General features: G+C 39.6%; 2 protein-coding genes across 4 annotated transcripts in view; one reads left to right on the top strand and one right to left on the bottom strand.

The window, feature by feature from the left end:
* The window catches only part of ITGBL1 (integrin subunit beta like 1), a 228,632-nt gene extending 226,077 nt beyond the window's left edge, over positions 1 to 2,555 (top strand). For both annotated transcript variants that reach the window (XM_032771328.2, XM_032771318.2), the window contains exons 10-11: positions 699 to 812; positions 2,362 to 2,555. In XM_032771328.2, the coding sequence (XP_032627219.1) occupies positions 699 to 812; positions 2,362 to 2,453 (206 nt within the window). In that variant the 3' untranslated portion in view covers positions 2,454 to 2,555. The remainder of the gene's footprint in view (positions 1 to 698; positions 813 to 2,361) is intronic.
* A 1,183-nt stretch (positions 2,556 to 3,738) lies between these two features.
* The window catches only part of FGF14 (fibroblast growth factor 14), a 692,658-nt gene continuing 675,902 nt past the window's right edge, over positions 3,739 to 20,494 (bottom strand). For both annotated transcript variants that reach the window (XM_075061506.1, XM_075061507.1), the window contains exons 4-5: positions 14,458 to 14,656; positions 3,739 to 10,139 (exon numbers count right to left, since the gene is read on the bottom strand). In XM_075061506.1, the coding sequence (XP_074917607.1) occupies positions 10,003 to 10,139; positions 14,458 to 14,656 (336 nt within the window). In that variant the 3' untranslated portion in view covers positions 3,739 to 10,002. The remainder of the gene's footprint in view (positions 10,140 to 14,457; positions 14,657 to 20,494) is intronic.

Genomic DNA, 20,494 nt, shown 5'->3' with positions numbered 1-20,494 from the left:
TCTCTGAATTAAATATCTTTGTCTAAGTTATATTGTACATTCTCTGGGGCTGGATCATCATGTGTTTCTCTGTTTTGTAGAGCACGGAACACACTGATGGCTCCCTACTGTAATAAAGGAAAGCCTCTTGAAAAGTGGGATAGAGTGGACTTTTACAAAAGTGTCCGAATGACTTAGGAGCATATCCTATTGAAAGGCAATGTACCCTGTACTCCTAAGGCACTTAGGCTTTTTGAAAATCCAACCCGTAGCGATCCAAAACAAATGGAAAGAAAAGGGCAGAGAGTGGCAAGGTGCCATGTGTCTGTGCCTTAAACACTAGGGCCACATTTCATCCCGATGCAATTGTATTGACTTCAATAAGGTTGGACCAGGCATGATTTTGGCTCATCTAGCCACAAAGCAAAACACTCCTGGGAAGAGTAGCCTTGATTGTGGTGCTCTGGGACAAAAGTGAAACCTCTAAATTTGAGTCCTGAATAAATAAAAGCAGCAAAATCAACGCAACACATAGAACACCCCTTCATACTCAGGCTGACCTCTAAAGGATCATTCTATTCAATAAGCTTTTAGCTTGATGATCTTCTTTTAGACAGTGGCTTGTTAGATGGCAATTGTGCATGTGTCTGAGATGTTACAGCCCAGGCTGAAAAGTGCTGGTTCCCTATGATTGCAAGTAATCATCTTTGTGATTTCAGGTTCCTGTCACTGTGGAAAGTGCATCTGTTCCCCGCAGGAATGGTACATTTCAGGGGAATTTTGTGAATGTGATGACAGAGACTGCGACAAACATGATGGGCTCATTTGCACAGGTGCAGTACTGACTAATCCTTAATTGCTCTGAGAAGCAGACTGTGCATAAATGCAAAGTGAAGGTAGACAAAACCCAGCAAGTTCTCTTTGTCCATTGATGGAAAGGAGAGCACTTTCCTATTATTGAAAGCACTTTAGCTGTTAAGAGAGTGTTGCTTTATGTTGTGATGAATAATCAATTTAACACTTTGCAAAGAAAATTGAAATCCAAAGCATGAATAGCAATAATTAAATCACTTGTGAACTTCATCCGAAAAGTAAAATGCTTTTGTCTACCACCTGTTCCTATACGGAAATGAACATGTATGAGAAGGTAGCGACTCAGTGGTTTCTGTTGCTAACACCATCTCTATTTCATTTTCTATGATGAATGTATGTAATGAATTTAGAAACTATTTAGTTTAATAATCCTTGGTAATGCAACAGGAGCAGGTGCTTATATTATGATGAGGGGAATACTCATGTTTTTTTCATAGACTTCCCTGGCATCAAGACAACTCTCACTAGGATGCTGAGATGCCTGACAGTCTTTTTTATGACATGACATGTTGGATGCTGACTGAAGTCTTTTGCACCTAGCTCAGGGTTTAGATGGCAGATGCAAAGGGAAATGGGTAGACTGCCAACACTTGTTTTTAACAGAAACGGGAGAAAAATCTAGTGACAAGCAGGAACATGTGATCTGTTTGATTAACTTGCTATGTGTTCTATGATGAAAATTGTAGAGGACAATCTCTGCATCTTTCCACCTAGAAAAATCTTTGCTTAGCAATGTTCTTCTATTAGCTGATGGATACGGAGGTGGCAGAAGACAGAACTATGTGTCTGCTGAAACAAAGAATAGGAGGAAGGGTATCAGAGCATGAAAGATGGAGTCAGGAGTTTCGGGTTCTATTCAAAAATCTGCAACTGATTACTTGGCTGACTAAATTTCCAAAAGCGTTCACTGTGTTTGAGTGCCCAACTTGAGATGCCTGGGGCCTGATTTTCCACCACTCCACTTGAGTTTGTTGCCCGCATGTGATGGAGGGGTTTGAAAATATTGGTCTTAACGTCTCTGTACCTCAGTTTCTCCATCTGCAAAATGGGGATAATACCCTGTCACACGGAGATTTCATGAGACTATTTTTTGTCAAACACTTTGAGCTCCTCAGCTGAAAAAGGTGCTTTTCAATTTCAAAGGTTTATTCATAATACTATTCTCTTTGCAACAGTTTAACTTTAGCTAAAATAGTTCTAATTTCTCCTTACATCTTGAAGTATAGTGGGAACACTAAGACAGCATAGAAACAGCTTGGGTCCAAACCACGGTGGCATAATTACCATATTTATTATTCTGCTGATGGCATTGCTGTAAAGATGCCACTAATTGTTTGAAAATGTAGGGTTTTGGTGGCTGTTTAATCAAATGTAAAGTGCTCTCTTAACAAAAAATATGTAAAGGGAAAATAACAAATGTTTTATTATGGCTTGTTTCTTCCCATAACAACACAGTTCAATGCAGTACATTTCAATTATGGTAATTATCCCCTATTTATTTTGTTCTAGGCAATGGTATATGTAGCTGTGGAAACTGTGAATGCTGGGAAGGATGGAATGGGAATGCTTGTGAAATCTGGCTTGGGACAGAATACCCTTAATCAGAACATGGAGCATCAAGGACTGCGGGGTTTGGTTTGGTGTTTTAGGCTGCTAGAACAATTAAATGCAAAGCAAACCACATAGAATAACCACCAGAAATATTCTAATAGACCAATGTAAGTTTCTGTATTTCATAACAACCAACTGCAGGTCTACTCCTGCTCCTATTCAATTCATTTGCAACACTCACATTGACTTCAGTGGGACTGGGATTGGCCTTAAAAGTCTTAAGGTTGAATTCCTGGCTTCACTGAAGTGACACAAGAAAGCTTTATTGCATAGGTTAGCTTCTTGTCAAATCTCGACACCATTACATAATGAAATGGCATTCGTATAAAAGCGTGGAGCTGGCTGGATATTTGTCAAAAAATTTATCTGATGTCATTTCTGATGTCTGTCAAATATATTATTATTTGGCTGTGTTTTTCCCTTCCTATTCTGATTATTTTCCAGCTCCAATAACAAGTGAAGCTGTAAATTAATTATTTTAATTTTTGTCAGAGATCTGCAGTTGTATAACTGAGATCCAAATACCTAAACAACCCCAGAGAGCAGATCAATGACCCAAATTATAAAACCAGACCCCCTTTCTAGAATAGAGCAATTAAAAAAAAATCTTAATTTCTGTGGTTACAATATCATTAAGCTGGTTATCTAGTCTTCATACTACACTCTCAAATACACAACCTGTATGGTAAGAATTTTTTTAAAAAAATCAAGATAAATGAGTTGCTATATTTAATAAATATCTTATAACTTGTATGTACTTTTATCATAGTGTTATGTATGTACACTTACCTAGTCATCTTAAAAAGAAAAGCACATGAAAATGTATTAGATAACTTTTAGGATGCCAATTCTGTATGCTATTAGGACTCACTGTTTTGGAACAGATATTCATTGACTCACTACTTTTATAGAAGCTGAGAGTCTGACCGTCAAGTGAATTAGAAAATCAGGTACATTGTATAGCGCACTGCTGTCAATGAAAGATGTTCAGATGATGGAAACAAAATAATTTAATTGCAGATTTCAAACAGTAAATACAAACAGTGCAGTGGTATGAACAAAATTTTTATTTCTTATCAATGGTGAAATGCTGCTCAGTGTGAAATTCACATTGAATTATGAAAAATGCACAACTATATTGGGACTTCCCTAAGTTATTTACATTTGAATCTCCCCCCCCCCACCACATGTAGGTTTGGCAGCCCTTTAATTCTTCAGAGCAAAAAAATACATACATTTTCTTTTCAAAAGTGATTACATATTGTGAAATGTGATTTAGGTGTCAAGTTTCAGGCTCTTCGTCTGATACAAGACTAAGAAATAAGGAACCTGTATATCAACTGAAAAAAGGTATTTCCATTATTACACTAGAAATTTGTTTTCTTATAGAAAGGACATTGATTATTTAAATTGGAAAATACAACAGTACAGAACATGTAACAGTTATAGTGTGAAAACTTCAAGTGCGCTTATTGAAAGGTTTTGAACAATCATTTCCCCTCCATTTAGCTTGCTCTTACCTCATTTTCTTTAAATGTGTAGTTTTAAACATAAATATGTAGCTTTTCAAAGCCCATGTTCTCAGGGAGACATAATCCAGTCACCTCTAAATATCTGTGCATAACTTATTAATGGGAGTTCTGCACATTCACAGAGATACCTATACCCAAAAGCTGCTACTGCCTCTCTTTAGATAACCAAAATATCAGGCAGAGTTCTAAAATGTATTGATAATGCATAAACCAACTTTGAAGCAAAACAAGTTTTGAAATCACATCTTTATATTTTATGGTTGTAACCGTTAAAACTGTGCAGAGATTAGGTATTTCTATGTGTCAATTTAACATTTGCCAATGCTAGTCTTTGATTGGTGAACACAAGCTTGTTGGTTTTATTTATATATAAATTAACACAGACCTGAAGTCTCTTATAGTAATAAATGTCTTACAGATGTGGATACTTCAGAGTCAATGAAAGATAAAAGGAAATCAAGCTTCATTATGTCTCGCATTTATGTACAGTACTTTGTACAGCTAACAAAGTAGAAAATCAATGTTGTTTAGATTGAATAGATACTTGGTATCATTTGAACAAACTAGCAAACAAAGATATAAATGCTGTATCTTAGCTATGAGATTTCAGGCAGCCACATTCCTAGACTGGAAAATGATTCTCTGTAAGGCCATAAATTGCTGGATAGCTGCATGTCATATAATATTTTATGTATTTTATTTGTTTTCCTTTTAAGTTTGTAAACTAAAAGCATAGAAGTGATTCCAATTTCTAGTAAGACAAACTTTTAAACATTTCCACAACAGGTTTGCTTTTTAATTTTCTGCTACTGGGGTGGATTAATATAGCCTTTAAAAAATGTTTTAAAATTCTCTGACAAAGTTAGGGCCTGGGATTAGGTAAAATATAAATTATCAAAGCAAAACTGTGCTACAAGCCATATAGTATTTACTAAGGCTGCTCAAAATGTAATGGATATCTATTTTCTTTTCCATTTTTTGTTCTTTTTGTGTGTGTGTGTGGGGGGGGACTTAAACATCTTTTTTTCCCATACTGATGAAACCAATGATATGAGTCTCAGTACATCTTCTATGCAGCTTATTCCCTTGCTATAAAAATAAGACTTGAAGATAAATATTATTGTTCCATGTATGTGAAAATACTGTCTGCCTAAACTGTAAAAGTAAAAAGAGGTGTGAGGGAGTGAAAAATATTTCCCATCTAATTCGCATATACTAATTATGTTACTGCTTCCAAGTCTCGGGCAAACAGTAATTACAGAAAGAGAAAGCTGGTTAGATAAGTGGGGAGTTTGATACTGACACATGCACAGTTCTCCATTCTTGTGATAAAAAGGGCACTATCTGAAAAGTGCTGAGTACTACTTCTGAGCACTCTCAGCACTTTGCAGGATTGTGGCCATTCTATGTAACATCTTCTCGGGTTTCAGACATCAACTTGCTATTCACTGTCTTACTTGTATCAATGATTTAGCAAAGGGAAAGGATTACTGGAAGGGGAAAGGGTCAAGCTCTCTTTCAGAGGCATGTAGCTGGAGATTTAATCATGTATCTGGCTTGGAGTTTTTGATGCACTGCCCTCCACCTTCCTGGAATGGTGACTTACTTTACATCGAAATTATATTTCATACTATAGTCTGGGGATGAATAAAGCTAAGTTGAATATTTCTATGACTAGGCTCTAGAACAAAGATTTTATTACATTTAAAAAAATAAATCATACTATTTGCATTAGACATCCTGAAAACAATCTTGAAATGTATTGCACAGATCACAAATTTATCCAAAGGGGCATTTAAACAAAACTATAATAGCTTTACTGTGTCTAATTTTCCTACTTTTTCTAACCTGAGTGGAGCTGAATATTTCTACTTTGTACCACAGAACAGATGGATCAGCAAGACACACCTTTAATGCATGGGCCAAACTCTCTGTCTACTCGATTGACTGCTATAACATTACAGCAGCAGAGAATTTGTCCCTTTGTGTGTAAACAGTTATGAGCTTTACAAGATTCTTTCAGGTAAATACATTGTGAAAGAAGGTCCTTTTATTCTTTTGTGGGTTATTTTTGTTATACAAATCACATGGATGAAAAAATGACAATACATAAACATGTTGATTTGAGCATTGCTTGAAGAAGCAAAAGAGGTGTTATGTGAGCTGCAAAGCACTTGTGATCTTTCTGTAGAAGCTACTATAGTTTTTCATAAACCACGATCAAGCTGGTAAGGGTTCATGTGAATCTAGATAACACTTTTTAATAGTGCTTTGTTCAATTTGTACATATCTACCGAGAACTGGATTTTGTGTGTATGTATGCGTGACTGATATTTTGCTAAAACTGTTGCTGAAATAAAAATGAACTTTTTATTTTAGAGGGAAAATGAAAAGATAATGCCCATCTGCATTATTAACAAACCTGTGCATTAGTGAGATAGTGAAGCAATTGGGATTTCTTTTTTGGACCACTGTGCAAACCAGGCTCTCTGGGATTAAATAAAAAGAAAGGAAGGAGCAATACAAAACACAGCATGCAAAAGGTCTGGCATACTGTAGAGTCGCATACATTGCTGTACATGGAAGTACAAAACACAAAATCTGTAAATATAAATTAATTCATCAGGTTTACTATACAGTACTTCAGTAGTAACAGACAGTTGAAAATAGTTTTCACTTAACAGCAAAATTAATTTTAGAGGGAACAAAATGGTGAAGTCTTATCCTGGAAAACAGCAGGAGAGGTAATACATCAAGGAGCTAAAATTCTCTTTGGCATGGTAAAGGGGGAGAATTGAGTTTGCCAATCTATCTACATGGTTTCACTATATTGTGGCCAGTGCAATCGTATTTTGCACATTTTGCTTGTTAGATAAAGTTGTTTTGTTTTTCAATATGCCTTCATATAAATATTTTATTCAATATGCTGCCTCTGTGTATACAACAAATGATAATAAACACAAACTGTACAATGCAAACAAACTCTTTGCATATATGTATGTAAATTTAGTAATACATACCAACAGTTCTTGATACGCATAGCCTGCTACATGCAGTTCATCATTGCCATCCTCTTCCCATGCAACAGATGAGACGAGAGACAAAATTAAAGGCATAACCAAAGCACAAACAACAAAGACCCCTGTGCTCTACGTTTAAACAGACTTTAGAAGAAAGTGTTTTAAGACATCCATTCACAGGATTAAACACCCTTACAGACAACCCATGTAAACAAAAATAAAACTGGTGATACATTTACAGTACATACTAGTCATTTACAAAAATAAATTCAGCCTTAATTGTAACTAGTCAACTGGTTGGCAGAGAAATAGCTGCCTGAAATGTAGGGGTTAATGTTGAAATGTATATGGCCTTGGGATACCAGTCCCAGAGAGCTGAAATTTAAAGGACCAGCTTGTGCTCTCTACAGCCTCAGTGCATACCTCAGGCAGTTCTATGGCACTGTCTCACCCTCCGGACCCTGCAGAGCCACCTCTGTGCAGCCCAGGGTCCAAGTTGGGCAGGCTGGAGACTAAGTGGGACAGGGCAAGAATGCACATAGGCTTCCTCACCAGCCCTGTGAACATTAGACACAAAAGATAATGCAGCTTCTCTGCACAACTCCCTTCCCAATCCCAAGAGGCGCTACAGCAGAAGTGAGGGGGGTGGGGAAGTCAGTGAGGCTCCAAGGCCAGGACACTACCAGAGAGATAGGGCAGAGCTCTATGCTGATAGTCCTGGCCTCCTACTGATGCACCAGGGGGAGGCTTAATAGCTTTTTTTTTGTTAGGGAGGTGGGGGGCACACAAGTCCCACCCGTCCTACTGGGATGAGACGGGAGGCTCACCACAAGGGGTATCTCATGGAGATTTTCTCCTTGAAATCCACCGGGTGGGGGGATGGTCTGGGCTAAAAGTTACTTTACGCACATTTTGTCACAGCATTGAAGTAGCTTTGTCTTTGTTTAAATGCTTAAATACTTACAAAACAAACTTCACTTGATATGCTTCACTCAGCTCTTTAAAAAGACCCAAACTTTGTCTGTTTTACATGGTATATAAACAAGGAACCCTAAACTGTCAAGACTCACAGCAGCATTACAATAACCTACTTGAACAATATGCTGTGTTACTTATTAAAACGGAACCCCCATATGAAAACTGTATAAGCACGAAGAGTTAATTGGTATGCAGCTAAACAGGCCAGGAATTTGAAACAACTGGTGGCCTGTCACAGAGCTCTGTGTAATGCCATGAGAAAATAATTTTTTTTCAGTAAATACAATTGCTTAAAAGGGAAGGATGAAGTTTGTCCCCTTTAAACATGATCATAACAGCAAGAGGCCAATAGAGGGTTGTCACACACAGTTTGCAAAACGCAGGTACAGTTTGATCCTTGTCGCCCTTTCTGAGAAGCAAATGCCTATTAAGCACATACAGAATAGCCTTATTTCAGTCTTTTGAAAGTACGCAACTAAATATTTGAAACTCGTTACCTACAGTATTTAACACTATAATGGCATCTTTGTTGTATTGTCTAAAGCTTATTACCCATTTTATTTTTTTCTCAGTTGGCTACATGACAGTTAACTGACACCAGTGATGCGTCACCAGTATTTCTCATGAAGCAATTGAACATGATCCAAGGACTCAATGTCATAATGGGTTTGCTTTCCTCTAGTTTCATGTAGTAGAATGTATAGCATACAGAAAGCAAGGAAAGGCACCGTTTATCTAGCAGTTTGGTGGGAGTATCCTAAAAAGGGGGATTAGAGATGGGTTATGGAGTGAAATACATAGGACTGGACTCTGCATGCTGAGCTAAAAAAAAAAAAATTAAATGTTTTCTAATAGACCCAGTTTAAAAAAATTAATACCAAAATATTAAAGTATAATTTATAACTACCCTTAACACATCATCCTTGCCCGTGCTTTGCTGAGTGGAAAACAGCCAAAATAATGATGGCATTAAATTCAGTTAATTAAAAACAGGAAAAGATTAAATCTGAACTGGGTTTAGGTAGCACAATTCTTGTTAGTCTTAATTATTGTTTTTCAAAGAATGAGGATTAGGAGGTGAAAAATGAGCCTTAATTCAGGCCTACAAGGCCTACATAGTTCTTTGGACCCACTTTTCCAAAAATGAGTGGGTCTTGCTCGCTGGGCAAGGCAAATGTTACCATTACCAGTAAGCCTGTGATATGTATAAAACACACACACAAAAAGAAACTATAGGGGGATGTCAAACACTAGTCTCAAAAAACTTTCTACTGGTCGTGTTTGACACTTTTCCCACCACAGTAATGCCAGCCTCAGGAGCATGGTATCTGTTACTAAAGTGTATTCACATTTATAAATATTCTAAGTCAGAGACAATGATCCTAGTCTTCATAGATATAATTCATAATAGTAGGTTTTTGAAGGCTTACTGATTCCCTGATTGCTTTCAGAACTAAGCCACCTGCAACATTTAAATTGTAGAGAAATACAATCTCTGCAAAAGGTCACAGACAGTGGAGCAAGCAGCCTTGTAAAAAAAAGGGGAAGAAGAGAAATCCATAATAGCACAGGTTTACAGCATCTAACTAGAAATTACTTGATATTATCTGTGTGCTACAAAATAGAACTTAAACACATGGATTTCGCTGAAACTGGACTCAAAAAGGGATTATGGGTAACTGTCAGCAGGCAAGGTATCAAGTGTACTTGTGAAGTATGTCATTCACATGAAGTGTCACAGTCACAGAAAAGATATTAAAAAGGCATTCCATATCTGGTAGGGCATTCCATGGTCTGAGTTTAGCTGGTTATCCAGGTGTCTTCTTGTTGTGGGAGGAGCTACATGCTGAGATTTATCCACTTGCAACAATTTAGTTCAGAAACAGCAAAGAGCAAGTATTCACTTGCCTCAAGCTGATCCACAGACACCGAAGTAGCAGAGTCCGGCAAGGATAAATTGCTCAACTGTACTCAGGGCTCAATAAGTCACAACACCTGTGAGGATCTGGCTATGTCGTCTTACTCTTGTTAACTGGTTTGCCTCCATTCATTATTGCAGATGCACTTGTGCTTTTGCTTGGAGTTACTCCAGCCTTTGGCACTGTTTCTCCAACATCATGCAAGGATGGTTCTCGATACATGGCAACTAAAGGAAGAAGGGAAAAAAACATCAGTAGGATTCATTTTTATAGATTCCAAGGCCAGAAGGGCCCTCTGTGACCTACTGAATAACACAGGCCATAGAACTTACCCTAAATAATTTTTAGAGCATATTTTTATATCACCCTTACGAGAACAAGAATTTTAATAGTCTCTCTCTTCCTCTTTGTGTGAAGGAGATTAGCTACTTTGAAAGGGACTGTCTGTCTATTTTAAGCCACTAATATTTTTTCCACGCAGTCCAAGTATCTCTCTTCCTCCATCACCTCTGACTTACATGCACAATAGGAAATTGTCCCTTTGTTTTTAAATAGATAATGTGACTTGTTTATAGAAGCTTCAGAAATGAAAAGCAATTGTTCTATCTCAATTTGTACAATATGGAAGAATGAGCTGTGCAGCAAAACACCTCAGGCTTTGCACAGTCTTATTACAAAATAGTTCAATAGTCAAAAGTGAATTTTCTGCTTACATTTTAAGGATTCTTGATATTTACTGGTGTACATCATTAAGTTATTTCTTGATCAAATGCTACGAGGATCTTATTTTAAGCGTCAAAAACTAGAACGACGATATTAGAATCAAGAACTTTAACTTTCATAAAGGAAAATCATCTAATCAATCATTATTTAATTTTTCAAATTCCTCTCACAGCCTGGTTAATAGGTGGCATTTATTTCCCCCCATAAATGGCTCACTGATGGATTCAAAAAAAAACATCTTATAGAGTGTTCATATAAAATTAAAACATGATGAGATTAGAAAAGACTTGGTGTTTATTCATCTCTACTGGTGAAGTGTTTAGGATGGCTCCAGACAGCACACAAAACAGTCACTGTTCAGCTAGTATTTGTTTCTTTCTTTTTTCCTAAGATGTCTTGTAATACATGGCCAAGAAACATTCCATAGTCATTGATTTTTGCTGGAATTTTGAAATGCAGAAAACTCTAAAACTAAATCATTAACTGAATTTATGGAAAAATTAAGAATAGCACACTCGGATTCACTAGGGTCCTAACTATTTTAAATCGCTTGAGGAAAATAAACACGTTCAGTTACAAAGCACCTGCACTGAGCTGCCTTAATGATAAACACTGTTAGATAATTCAATTTCATTTTCCACATCACTGAATCAGGTAATATTTTACTTACACGTAACTTTGGGGTAGCATTTATTTATATCACAGCAATGTTAAAAAAGAGATGCCAAGCGGTCAAAAGAATTAATCGCACAAAAGATCTTGAAGAAACCGTGTGAGAGAACAATCCCTTCTTCCCTGGACTAATTAAAATAGGAGGCAGTAGCATCAAAGTACTGACCTTGATCTTCAGTGTACAGAAGTTTCATAATAGATATGAAAGGCCCATAACATCATTAACTAATCAAGTACTTAACTTGTTCTAACATTTGCAATGACATAATCTAAATCTTTTTATGGTTTTTGAAAGTTTGAAATTAAATTTCTTCTCTAGAGATGGGGATGATCTATGTTTTTAGAGTGCACACTCATAATTGTTTTTAGGACATTTCTGTTTGCTGATTAATTAGGAACAGGATGAAGTACCAATGTGACCTACAAAAATATGAAGTTAAGCACCATGTGATAGCAACATAAAGTAAAAGAATTACATAGTATAGCTGTTGTCTTTGATGACTCTTTTGGACAACATAAAATAAGTTGTTTCTAAGCCTTACCTAAACTCTTTTGATAAAGAGTCTGACCATACAAATATTAATTACTCTAGTGGAAAACAACACATCTTCCCCAAGCTGTATGTGCTGTGATTGCTTTTTAAAAATATTCTGGCATTTTTCCCAATAAAAGTCTTAAAATACATAACTTTAACATCATATATAGGGGCTAACAGATATAGTGCAAGTCTTGTTGAAACACTGGGAAAATTTTAAAGACTACTTGAACTGTGAAGTATAGGGAAAAAAAACAACAAATCAGCGTAAAACTAAGATGTGATATTAAAGCCAGTCACCTAGGCCTGTTAGATTTTCATTACATAAAAAGAGTCCTAATCCATTTAACACATGATTTAGATTTGAAATTCCTCAAAACCTTCCACACCTTGTAATTCTCAGATAATTGTAATGTTAAAAAACATGACACTGCTGACAAAATCATTACTCAGAAAAGTGTGGGGTTTCTTTTAAGATGTTAACTAATGAGACACTTTTCAGCATTACGGAGGTGATGGGCAACAATCTGGATCAAAGTGAATGAGATCTGGAGTGTAAATAGTACAAACGACAAAAAAAGCCCGGGTGAAAAAGTCTTGTAGAATGAATAGGGCAAATAGACAATTCTATATTCAGGACAAAAAATTAACACATTTTGCCAGATTATGCAGCATCATTTTAATATATAAGGTTAGCATGACTAAAGATATTATTTGTTGTTCCCCTTTCCTAACCTAGCAGAATAGGTGACATACTTAAAGGTGCATAATACATCAGCTGACTCAATAGTGCAGTTTGATTTAGTCTATGATAAAACCTTTGAGTTTCGTGTTAGGATGCTCTTAAATTGGAATGCTGACATTTCCTCTATGCCATTCATAACTCCAATTTCCTTAAATATACATTATTGTTCAGAACCACTCATGCTGGTTCATGAAAGAAATATTTTCTCACTGCAATACTGACACCAACTTTTTGCTTCTACCAGAAGAATATTTTAAAAAGCAGCACAATGCTTTTCAAAGACAGGTTTTCTTCTAATAAAATGACCTCTTAATCCCATGAAAGAGCATTTTACATATGCCCTTTCTCAGACACACTGTGGTGTAGGGCTGGCTCTAGGGTTTTTGCCGCCTCAAGCAAAAATAATTTTGGCTGCCCCCCACCCCAGCCGTGGGCTCTCTCCCGCACTCCCATGCTGTCCCAGCCCTGGGCTCCGCCCCACACCCGCACCTCCTGCCGCCCCACCCCCAAACATGATCTCCTCATTCAGCACAGCAATCCCCGTTTACACTTGCAGTGGGATCAAACCATTTCTACTATTTTTATTTCACTTTAGTATAAATCTCACCCTCCCCCGTCCCCCGCGACCCCATCTTTAGTGCTCCAAATGCACAGGGAAGGCATAGGGACTAACCCTCATACCTGGAAAGGGATGGGGATCTAGTAAAGAGGGTTCAGGCAGAGGAGTGGGTGTGGGGGTGCTTGGGGGCTCTACACTGGCAGAGAAGTGGGGTGTGATGTACTTGCAGAGGAGGGTGGAGGATGAGAGGGGTTACCAGGACGGTTGCGGGAGAAGAGGTGCAGAGGAAGAGGGAGGTGCGGGAGAAGAGAGCTGGAGGAGGGTACAAGGGGAGAGGTGCAGGTGAAGGGAGAGTACAAGACGAAGGGGTGTGGCAAAGGAGCGATGAGGGGAGGCACAAGTGAAGAGGCTGCGAGTGGGATGAGGGGTGCAAGGGCTGAGAGGGGTAGGCACTGACAGTTGCTTCCCCAGCCCCGTGCAGGCAGAGCCGGGAGGACGGACACTGACCCCCTGGTGTCCGAGCCGCAGGGGTCCCCCAGCAGGGCAGTATCCCTGGCTGCCACGCTCAGATCCAGCCTCTGCCTCTCCCTGCCCCTGGCGCTGTGGGGCTGAGGCAGGGGAGCTGCAAGCAGCGTCGGGCTGAGGCAGGGGAGGTGAGTGGCAGGCTGGGTCCGGGGGCAGGAGGGGGCAGCTCCCTGGTAGCTTGGGCTGCCCAGCCACTCGCCCCATCAGCACACGAGCGGGGATCTGCGCCCCCTGCTGAGCCTGGCAGCACCCTGCACAGCCCACTTGGGTGGGGAAACGCCATGCCACCCTAGGGAGACTCAGAGCAGCAGCGGTGGCAGCAGCAGGACCCTGCCTCCCTCCCTGCATCCCGGGCCCCGGTTCCCTCCGTCCCTAGTTCCTCACACACTCTGGGAGCCCCTCTCACCGCTGCAGCCCGGGCTCAGCTCCAGGGACGATGCTCTGGCTCTCCAGTGGCAGGGCTCTGGCCAAGGCTGGCTCCCGGCTTTTTTCAGCCCCAAGCAAAAAAAAAAAAAAAAAAGGGAGGCTGGAGTGCTGTTCCTTGGAAAGTGCCAACCTAAGCACATGCTTGGAGCGCTGTTGCCTAGAGCCAGCCCTGCTCTGGTGAAGCACAAAACACTCAGGAATCCTAGCAATTGCCATATTGACTGGCCAGTGGGTGTGTGCCAAGTGCATTCTGAAGTGATACAATAGGATCCATTCCCCCTCCTTTTGTGGTATCACCATCTCAAAGGAAGAGATGTTTTAAAATTTCAGCATATTTGGCTGTGATAGCCCAAAGCTCACCTTCCAATGGCTTGGGTAGAAAATGAGCTGCTGGTTTTGTTTTCTTCACTCTGTTTCCTTTCATGACCTGCCCTTCCTTATTAAGCCCCAGGAACCAGGCCCTACCCGACTCTTGTTGTCTGTAGAGCATGGATGAGTAGATTACATAATAATTTTCATAAACGGACTCCTTAAACTTGCATTCCGGTGTAAAAAGTTCCTGTGGGAGAAAGGGTAAAAATTAGAGCATATCCCAAAAGAGCCATGGATGGTGGTGAGAGTTTTTCCTTATTTTTCCCTCCAATAACACATTATGGGAGATGGTTGTGCAACTGAGCCCTTTAATTCTAATAGTTGTGGTATCCATAGTCAATAAATAATGGTTTACAGGCTATGAAAAGTCTTATCTGTTAGCCATACGACTAACATCCTTCTGTTGCTAACATTTCTTTCCCAGCCATTTACAGAGTGATACATTTGTACCAGCATGTAGAAACGATAAACGCAGGAGTCCAGGCTTCAATCAAGCCATTCCAAGAATTTACGAGGTAGCTGTTTGTGATGCCCTCCCTTCTTCTTTCAGCGATTCCAAGTCACAGACAAGGAGAAGCAAAAGCAAAACAAAAGACAGGTTGAAGTGCAAGACGAAATGACTATTAAACGCTATTAAACACATTCAACACACTATTTGTATCAACTCAGTAATTTTTCTAGGCTGCTGGAACAACAAAGGAAGATAGTCAGGAAGGCCCAATGGAAGTTAGGAGCCAAAATACCTTTGAGGATCTGGGCTGAAGTGCCCACATAACCCTGAGACTGCCAATCACTTTCTTGAATATGCATGGTTTCCTTTGTTTAAATAAATAACAGGACCCCACACACTGCCTCCCTCTCCAATATCCTGCTTCCCTATAAACCTAAATCACCAGAAAACACTACCATTTGTTTTCTGTATTACAAACCAGTACGTGTATCTTTGCCACCTGTTGCTCCCCTTCACCTAGGAAGAAAAAGGACAATGCTTTTGCTTCATGAAAAAGGGATCTGAACCAGGCTTGGCTGAAAAATGCTGAAGAGAACTTTGACTGAGGGGGTCTTTTTTTTTTTTCTTTCCTTTTTTGTTGTTGTTTTGTTTTTAGGCATGAGGTTAATCTTTTAAGCTTAGGCTTTAGAAAGCATGTTATGATTTTGTTCTACATGTAACCATTTGTTTCCAAAATTATTACTCATTATTACTTGAATAGCTATTCTTTGATAATAAATGTAGTCTTGTTCTCACCATCAATGTATCTCAGTATGTTAGTGTAGTGTTAAGCAAAGTGCTGGTCTCGAGTTGAATTTTGCACACTGGTGTATACCCTTGCTTTGTGAATAGGAGCCTGGTAATTCTGTGAGTGGTCAGTGGATAAGAGGCTGAACACTGCAGGGAATTCCCTGAGTATTCAGGGGTTGGTGTGTGCCTGTTGATACCTGTACAGACAGAGAGAGGCCTGTGGGGGGCTGGAAGGCAGTACTTATGCTGCCTGAGGTTGGTGGTTTCAGGCATGCTAAGGACCAGTAGTATTGTGGTGCCTCACAACGCTGGGCACCCCTAGGGAGTGTCACACATTCCTAACTAGGCTTTCAGGTATTACGGTGATTGACAACTTTTTAACTAAATAGAAAGAACAGGAATACTTGTGGCACCTTAGAAACTAACAAATTTATTAGAGCATAAGCATTTGTGGGCTACAGCCCACTTCATCGGATGCATAGAATGGAACATATAGTAAGGAAATATATATACACATACAGAGAACATGAAAAGGTGGGAGTTGCCATACCAACTCTAAGAGGCTAATTAATTAAGAGAAAAAACTTTTGTAGTGATAATCAAGATGGCCCATTACAGACAGCTTGACAAGAAGGTGTGAGGATACTTAACATGGGGAAATAGATTCAATAAATTTGTTAGTCTCTAAGGTCCCAGAAGTACTCCTGTTTTTTTTGCGGATACAAACTAACACGGCTGCTACTCTGAAATTAAATAGAAACTGCAAACTGCTTAGATTCAGGAGACCTGCATTCTATTCTCGACACTGATGCGACTTGCTATGTGGCCTTAGGCAAATCAGTGCCTTGTTAAAGCTCTGACATCTTCAGAGGAATGCAAGTGCAAAGTACAAATTGTTATTAATTTGTATTATAGCGGCACATAGATGCCCTGGCCCCACGGTGCTCGGCACTGTATGCTCATGCATAACAAAGATACAGGCTCTGCCCTGAAGAGCTTGCTTGCACTCTACATGTAAGGCTATAGCCAACAGACAGTTTAAAGAAATGGTGGGGGTGGGGGAGGAGCACAAAGAAACAATGAGAAGATGCTGGTCAGCATGAAAAGTCACAGTCAGAGAAAAATCACCCGCCCAACCACCGCTGAGTTTTTTGTAGGCATCCTGGTAGAGACGAGTTTTTGGAGGAATGTGAAGGAGGGCAATGAGGCAGTTTTGCAGCCCCTCCCAGGCATAAGGTCAGGCACAGGAGAAAATGTTAATGCCTTTATTGACATTTTTTTACAATGGGCAATCAAGTGAGGCATCTTTTGTGGAGTGAAGCTGGGTTTGACATCTTGATACCGTATAAGAGATTATAAGTATAATGGGAAATAGACCGAGAAGGCCCTTAACAATGAAGACAAGTAGTTTGTATCTGATGCAGTGAATAAAGTGGAGTCAGTGGAGAGACACAAAGGGTGGGGGTGGGGATGACATGTTCAAAGTGGTGAGCCAGGAAAAGATCTTTCCACTAGCATTTGAGCACATATAAGTGGACCAGGATAGGATTTAGTAAGACCAGAGATGAGGAGTTGCCATAGTCTTTATTCTAAAGAATTGGTGAACCTCCTGAAAAACGTCACCCTCACCAGCATCACCAACATCCAGTCTGGACAAAGCTTCAGTCCAAGTTTTTTTTTGCTCTCATCCAAGTTCAGAGCTTGGTTACTCAGGGGGAAAGTAAAAACCATCTGGGCTCAAATGAAAGAGAAATCTAAAGCTACATGCTAAGGGCATCATTGCTCAAATTGTCTCACTATCTCCCCTGGTGGCATCCTGAACATTAAATCAGAGGTGAGAGAATACATAGGACTCCACAGAAGAGAATGCTTGGTACAGTGAAGTATTGTGGTACATCTGTAAAAGAAAAGGGACAAATCATTCAATAGGATTCTCATCTATCTCAGTGAGGTTCACTGACACCTCAATTGCTGGAAGGGTCATAGGCCTAATTCAGTAGTCCATCTCTAATCAGGAAAGCACTTAAGTACTTTCCTGAGCTGATGCCTTACAGCATGAAGACACAACTTCTGAACAAGGAATCATGAACAAGTGAGATAGGTAGAACTTCCATTCTGTGCCCAAAGCTGTCAGCCGGACTGTAAGATATTGAAGCAATAAGAAGATTCCCATAGGTTCAGAATTGCCTTGCTGCTTCTCAATGACTTAATGACTTCACCCAAAAAGAGAAGGTTAGGGACAAAGCAATAACTAGTGAAACTGCCAACATTCAGAGCTTATGTCTCTAAACAAGAGCCTAACTACCACAAGAGCCTAACTACCACTCCTTTGAGAGAAGCTGGCACCCTGGACTCCAATAGGGAATTGATCAATCATCAGCAATAGACCCAGTACTTCCCTACTGGATTTTATTAGTTGGAGAAAATTACAGATAATCCAATGGTTGTTCTATTGGTCAGGAGATCCTGAGTTAAACTACATAAGTAATCTGCCACATGGATATTGAAATTGCTTAAGATAACAAGCATTGGTGTCTATTTGGACAAATAATAATAAAACTTATTTCTTATATAATGTTTTTCATCAGTAGATTTCAAAAAGCTTCACAATCATTAACACATTTATCCTCACAACAGCCTTGAGAGGTAGGGAAGCATTACTATCCTCGTTGTACAGATGGGCAACTGAAGCACAGACTGGCTAAATGACCTGCCCAAAATCACACACAGGAAGTCCATGGGAGAGCAGGGAATTGAAACCAGGCCTCTTATGTCCTAGACCAGTGCCTTAACCACTGGACAATCCTCCCCTCCCTTGGGACAAAAGCCCAGGAAACTAATACAGGAAGTGCCAGGTCTAAAAGGGGTGTCAGGATATACATTTAAACCACTGTCTTCTGTTAATTTTTATTCTTTTAAAAAGACTTGATGACATAAATATCACTATTTAAAGTACATAAGAGCTGCCATACTGGGTTAGACCATAGTCCATGTTGCCCAGTCTTCAACAGTGGCGCATACCAGAGCTTCAGGGGAAGTGTACTTAACAGGGCAATTATGGACTGATCCATCCGGCTTCTGGTAGTCAGAGGTGTAGGGGTGCCCCAAGCATGGGGTTGCATCTCTGATCATCCTGGCTAATAGCCATTGACGGACCTGTCCTCCATGAACTTATCCAGTTCTTTTTTGACCCAGTTGTACATTGGTCAAGGCAATGAGTTCCACTGGTTAGTTCTGTGTTGTGTGCAAAAAGTACATCCTCTTGTTTGTATTAAACCAGCTGCCTATTAATTTCATTGGATGACCATTGGGTTTCTTTTCTTTTCTTTTTTTTTATGTATTGTATTCACTTTTTCCACACCATTCATGATTTTATAGACCTCTGTGATAGCCCCCACTTAGTCATCTCTTTTCTAAGGGCTTAAGATGAGATTAGACCTATCTTTTTAGTCTCTCCTCATATAGCTCCAAAAAATACTCCATTTACCCTGGTAATGCTTTGGTGGCCCCTTTCTCTGAACCTTTTCAGTGCCACATCATATCCGTTTTGATCATTGGGTTGTGGGAGACAGAAGTGCACACGTATTTCAGTGTATGGGCACCACCACGGGATTTTACATGCAGATTAGTGAATTTTCTTGGTGTTTATTTTTATTCCCTTTTCCTAATTGACGCTCCTAACATTTATGTTTAGCCGTTTTCTGGACTGGCTGGCTTTTTTTAAAAACTTGATGTTGATTTTCAGAGATACTATTCCACATGGTTGACTCCAAGATCCCTTCTTGGGATGGGAACAGCTTTATTTGGAACCATTATTATATATGTAGTAGTGGATTATTCTTATCAATGTGCATTACCTTGCACTTATCATCATTGAATTTCATTCAATAACATTCTGCTTGTTGTCCAGTCACTCAGTTTTCTGATGAGCTCTCGCCCTATAACCTCCTTTGGAGTGCTGCTTTTGGACCTTAACTACCAGATTGAACAATTTTTGGTATTATTTCTGCAAATTTTTTCGCACTTCATTTTGGCATACCGCATTTTCAGTCTCGATTAATGCAGATATGAATTTGAACAGCACAAATGATTGCCATTACAAGATTCTTTGGGGATGCCCACTGTTAATTCCATTTCTCTATTTTGACACAAGCCACAAGATCTGGACACTTACTTACCCTTTGCGCTTCTGTATTGTGTTTCATCTAGTTACTGCATCGGATGAGAGGACCTTTTCCTCTTTACTCATACATCAGGCTACACAACTATGTCTCTAATGGACTTAACTGAAATGCGCTCACAGGCCGACTTTTTGACTAATCCATAGAAATACACTTTATATAAATAGAGATACAACTGACCCTCTAGATACAGCTGCGCATACTCTCGTATAATTATCCTCAAGAATTCTATAGACGAGATCGCCGCCATCCATTCGTATGATATTAGAACTACTCAGAATATACGTTGATCTCGATGCTCCTGTGCCCCTCTAACTACTGGTGCTTCGTTCATCCTCTATACGTTGGTCTCTCAGAACAGCGTACTCGGACAACTCGCAGTACTCGCTGCTCCCTCCACACAGGGCCAGAGCCGGTCAATAACACACTCTGACGACTGCCGGAGTTTGCTCCATGGTACGCTCTACAGTGCCCTCATGGCAGTCTCTACCGCGGCTCTAACGCTGTAGTCCGCTTCCATATGCGCTGCTAGCTGCCGGCAGTGCTCCACTGAATTATGCGCCGCGAAGAAATCTCTCCTCCCTTAATCTCCTCTCTGTTTTTT

Source organism: Chelonoidis abingdonii, chromosome 1, assembly GCF_003597395.2.
Source record: "Chelonoidis abingdonii isolate Lonesome George chromosome 1, CheloAbing_2.0, whole genome shotgun sequence".
NCBI classification, from domain to species: Eukaryota; Metazoa; Chordata; order Testudines; family Testudinidae; genus Chelonoidis; species Chelonoidis abingdonii.
Note: the sequence above shows the minus strand (reverse complement) of the source record. Positions and strands in the feature narration are given on the sequence as shown.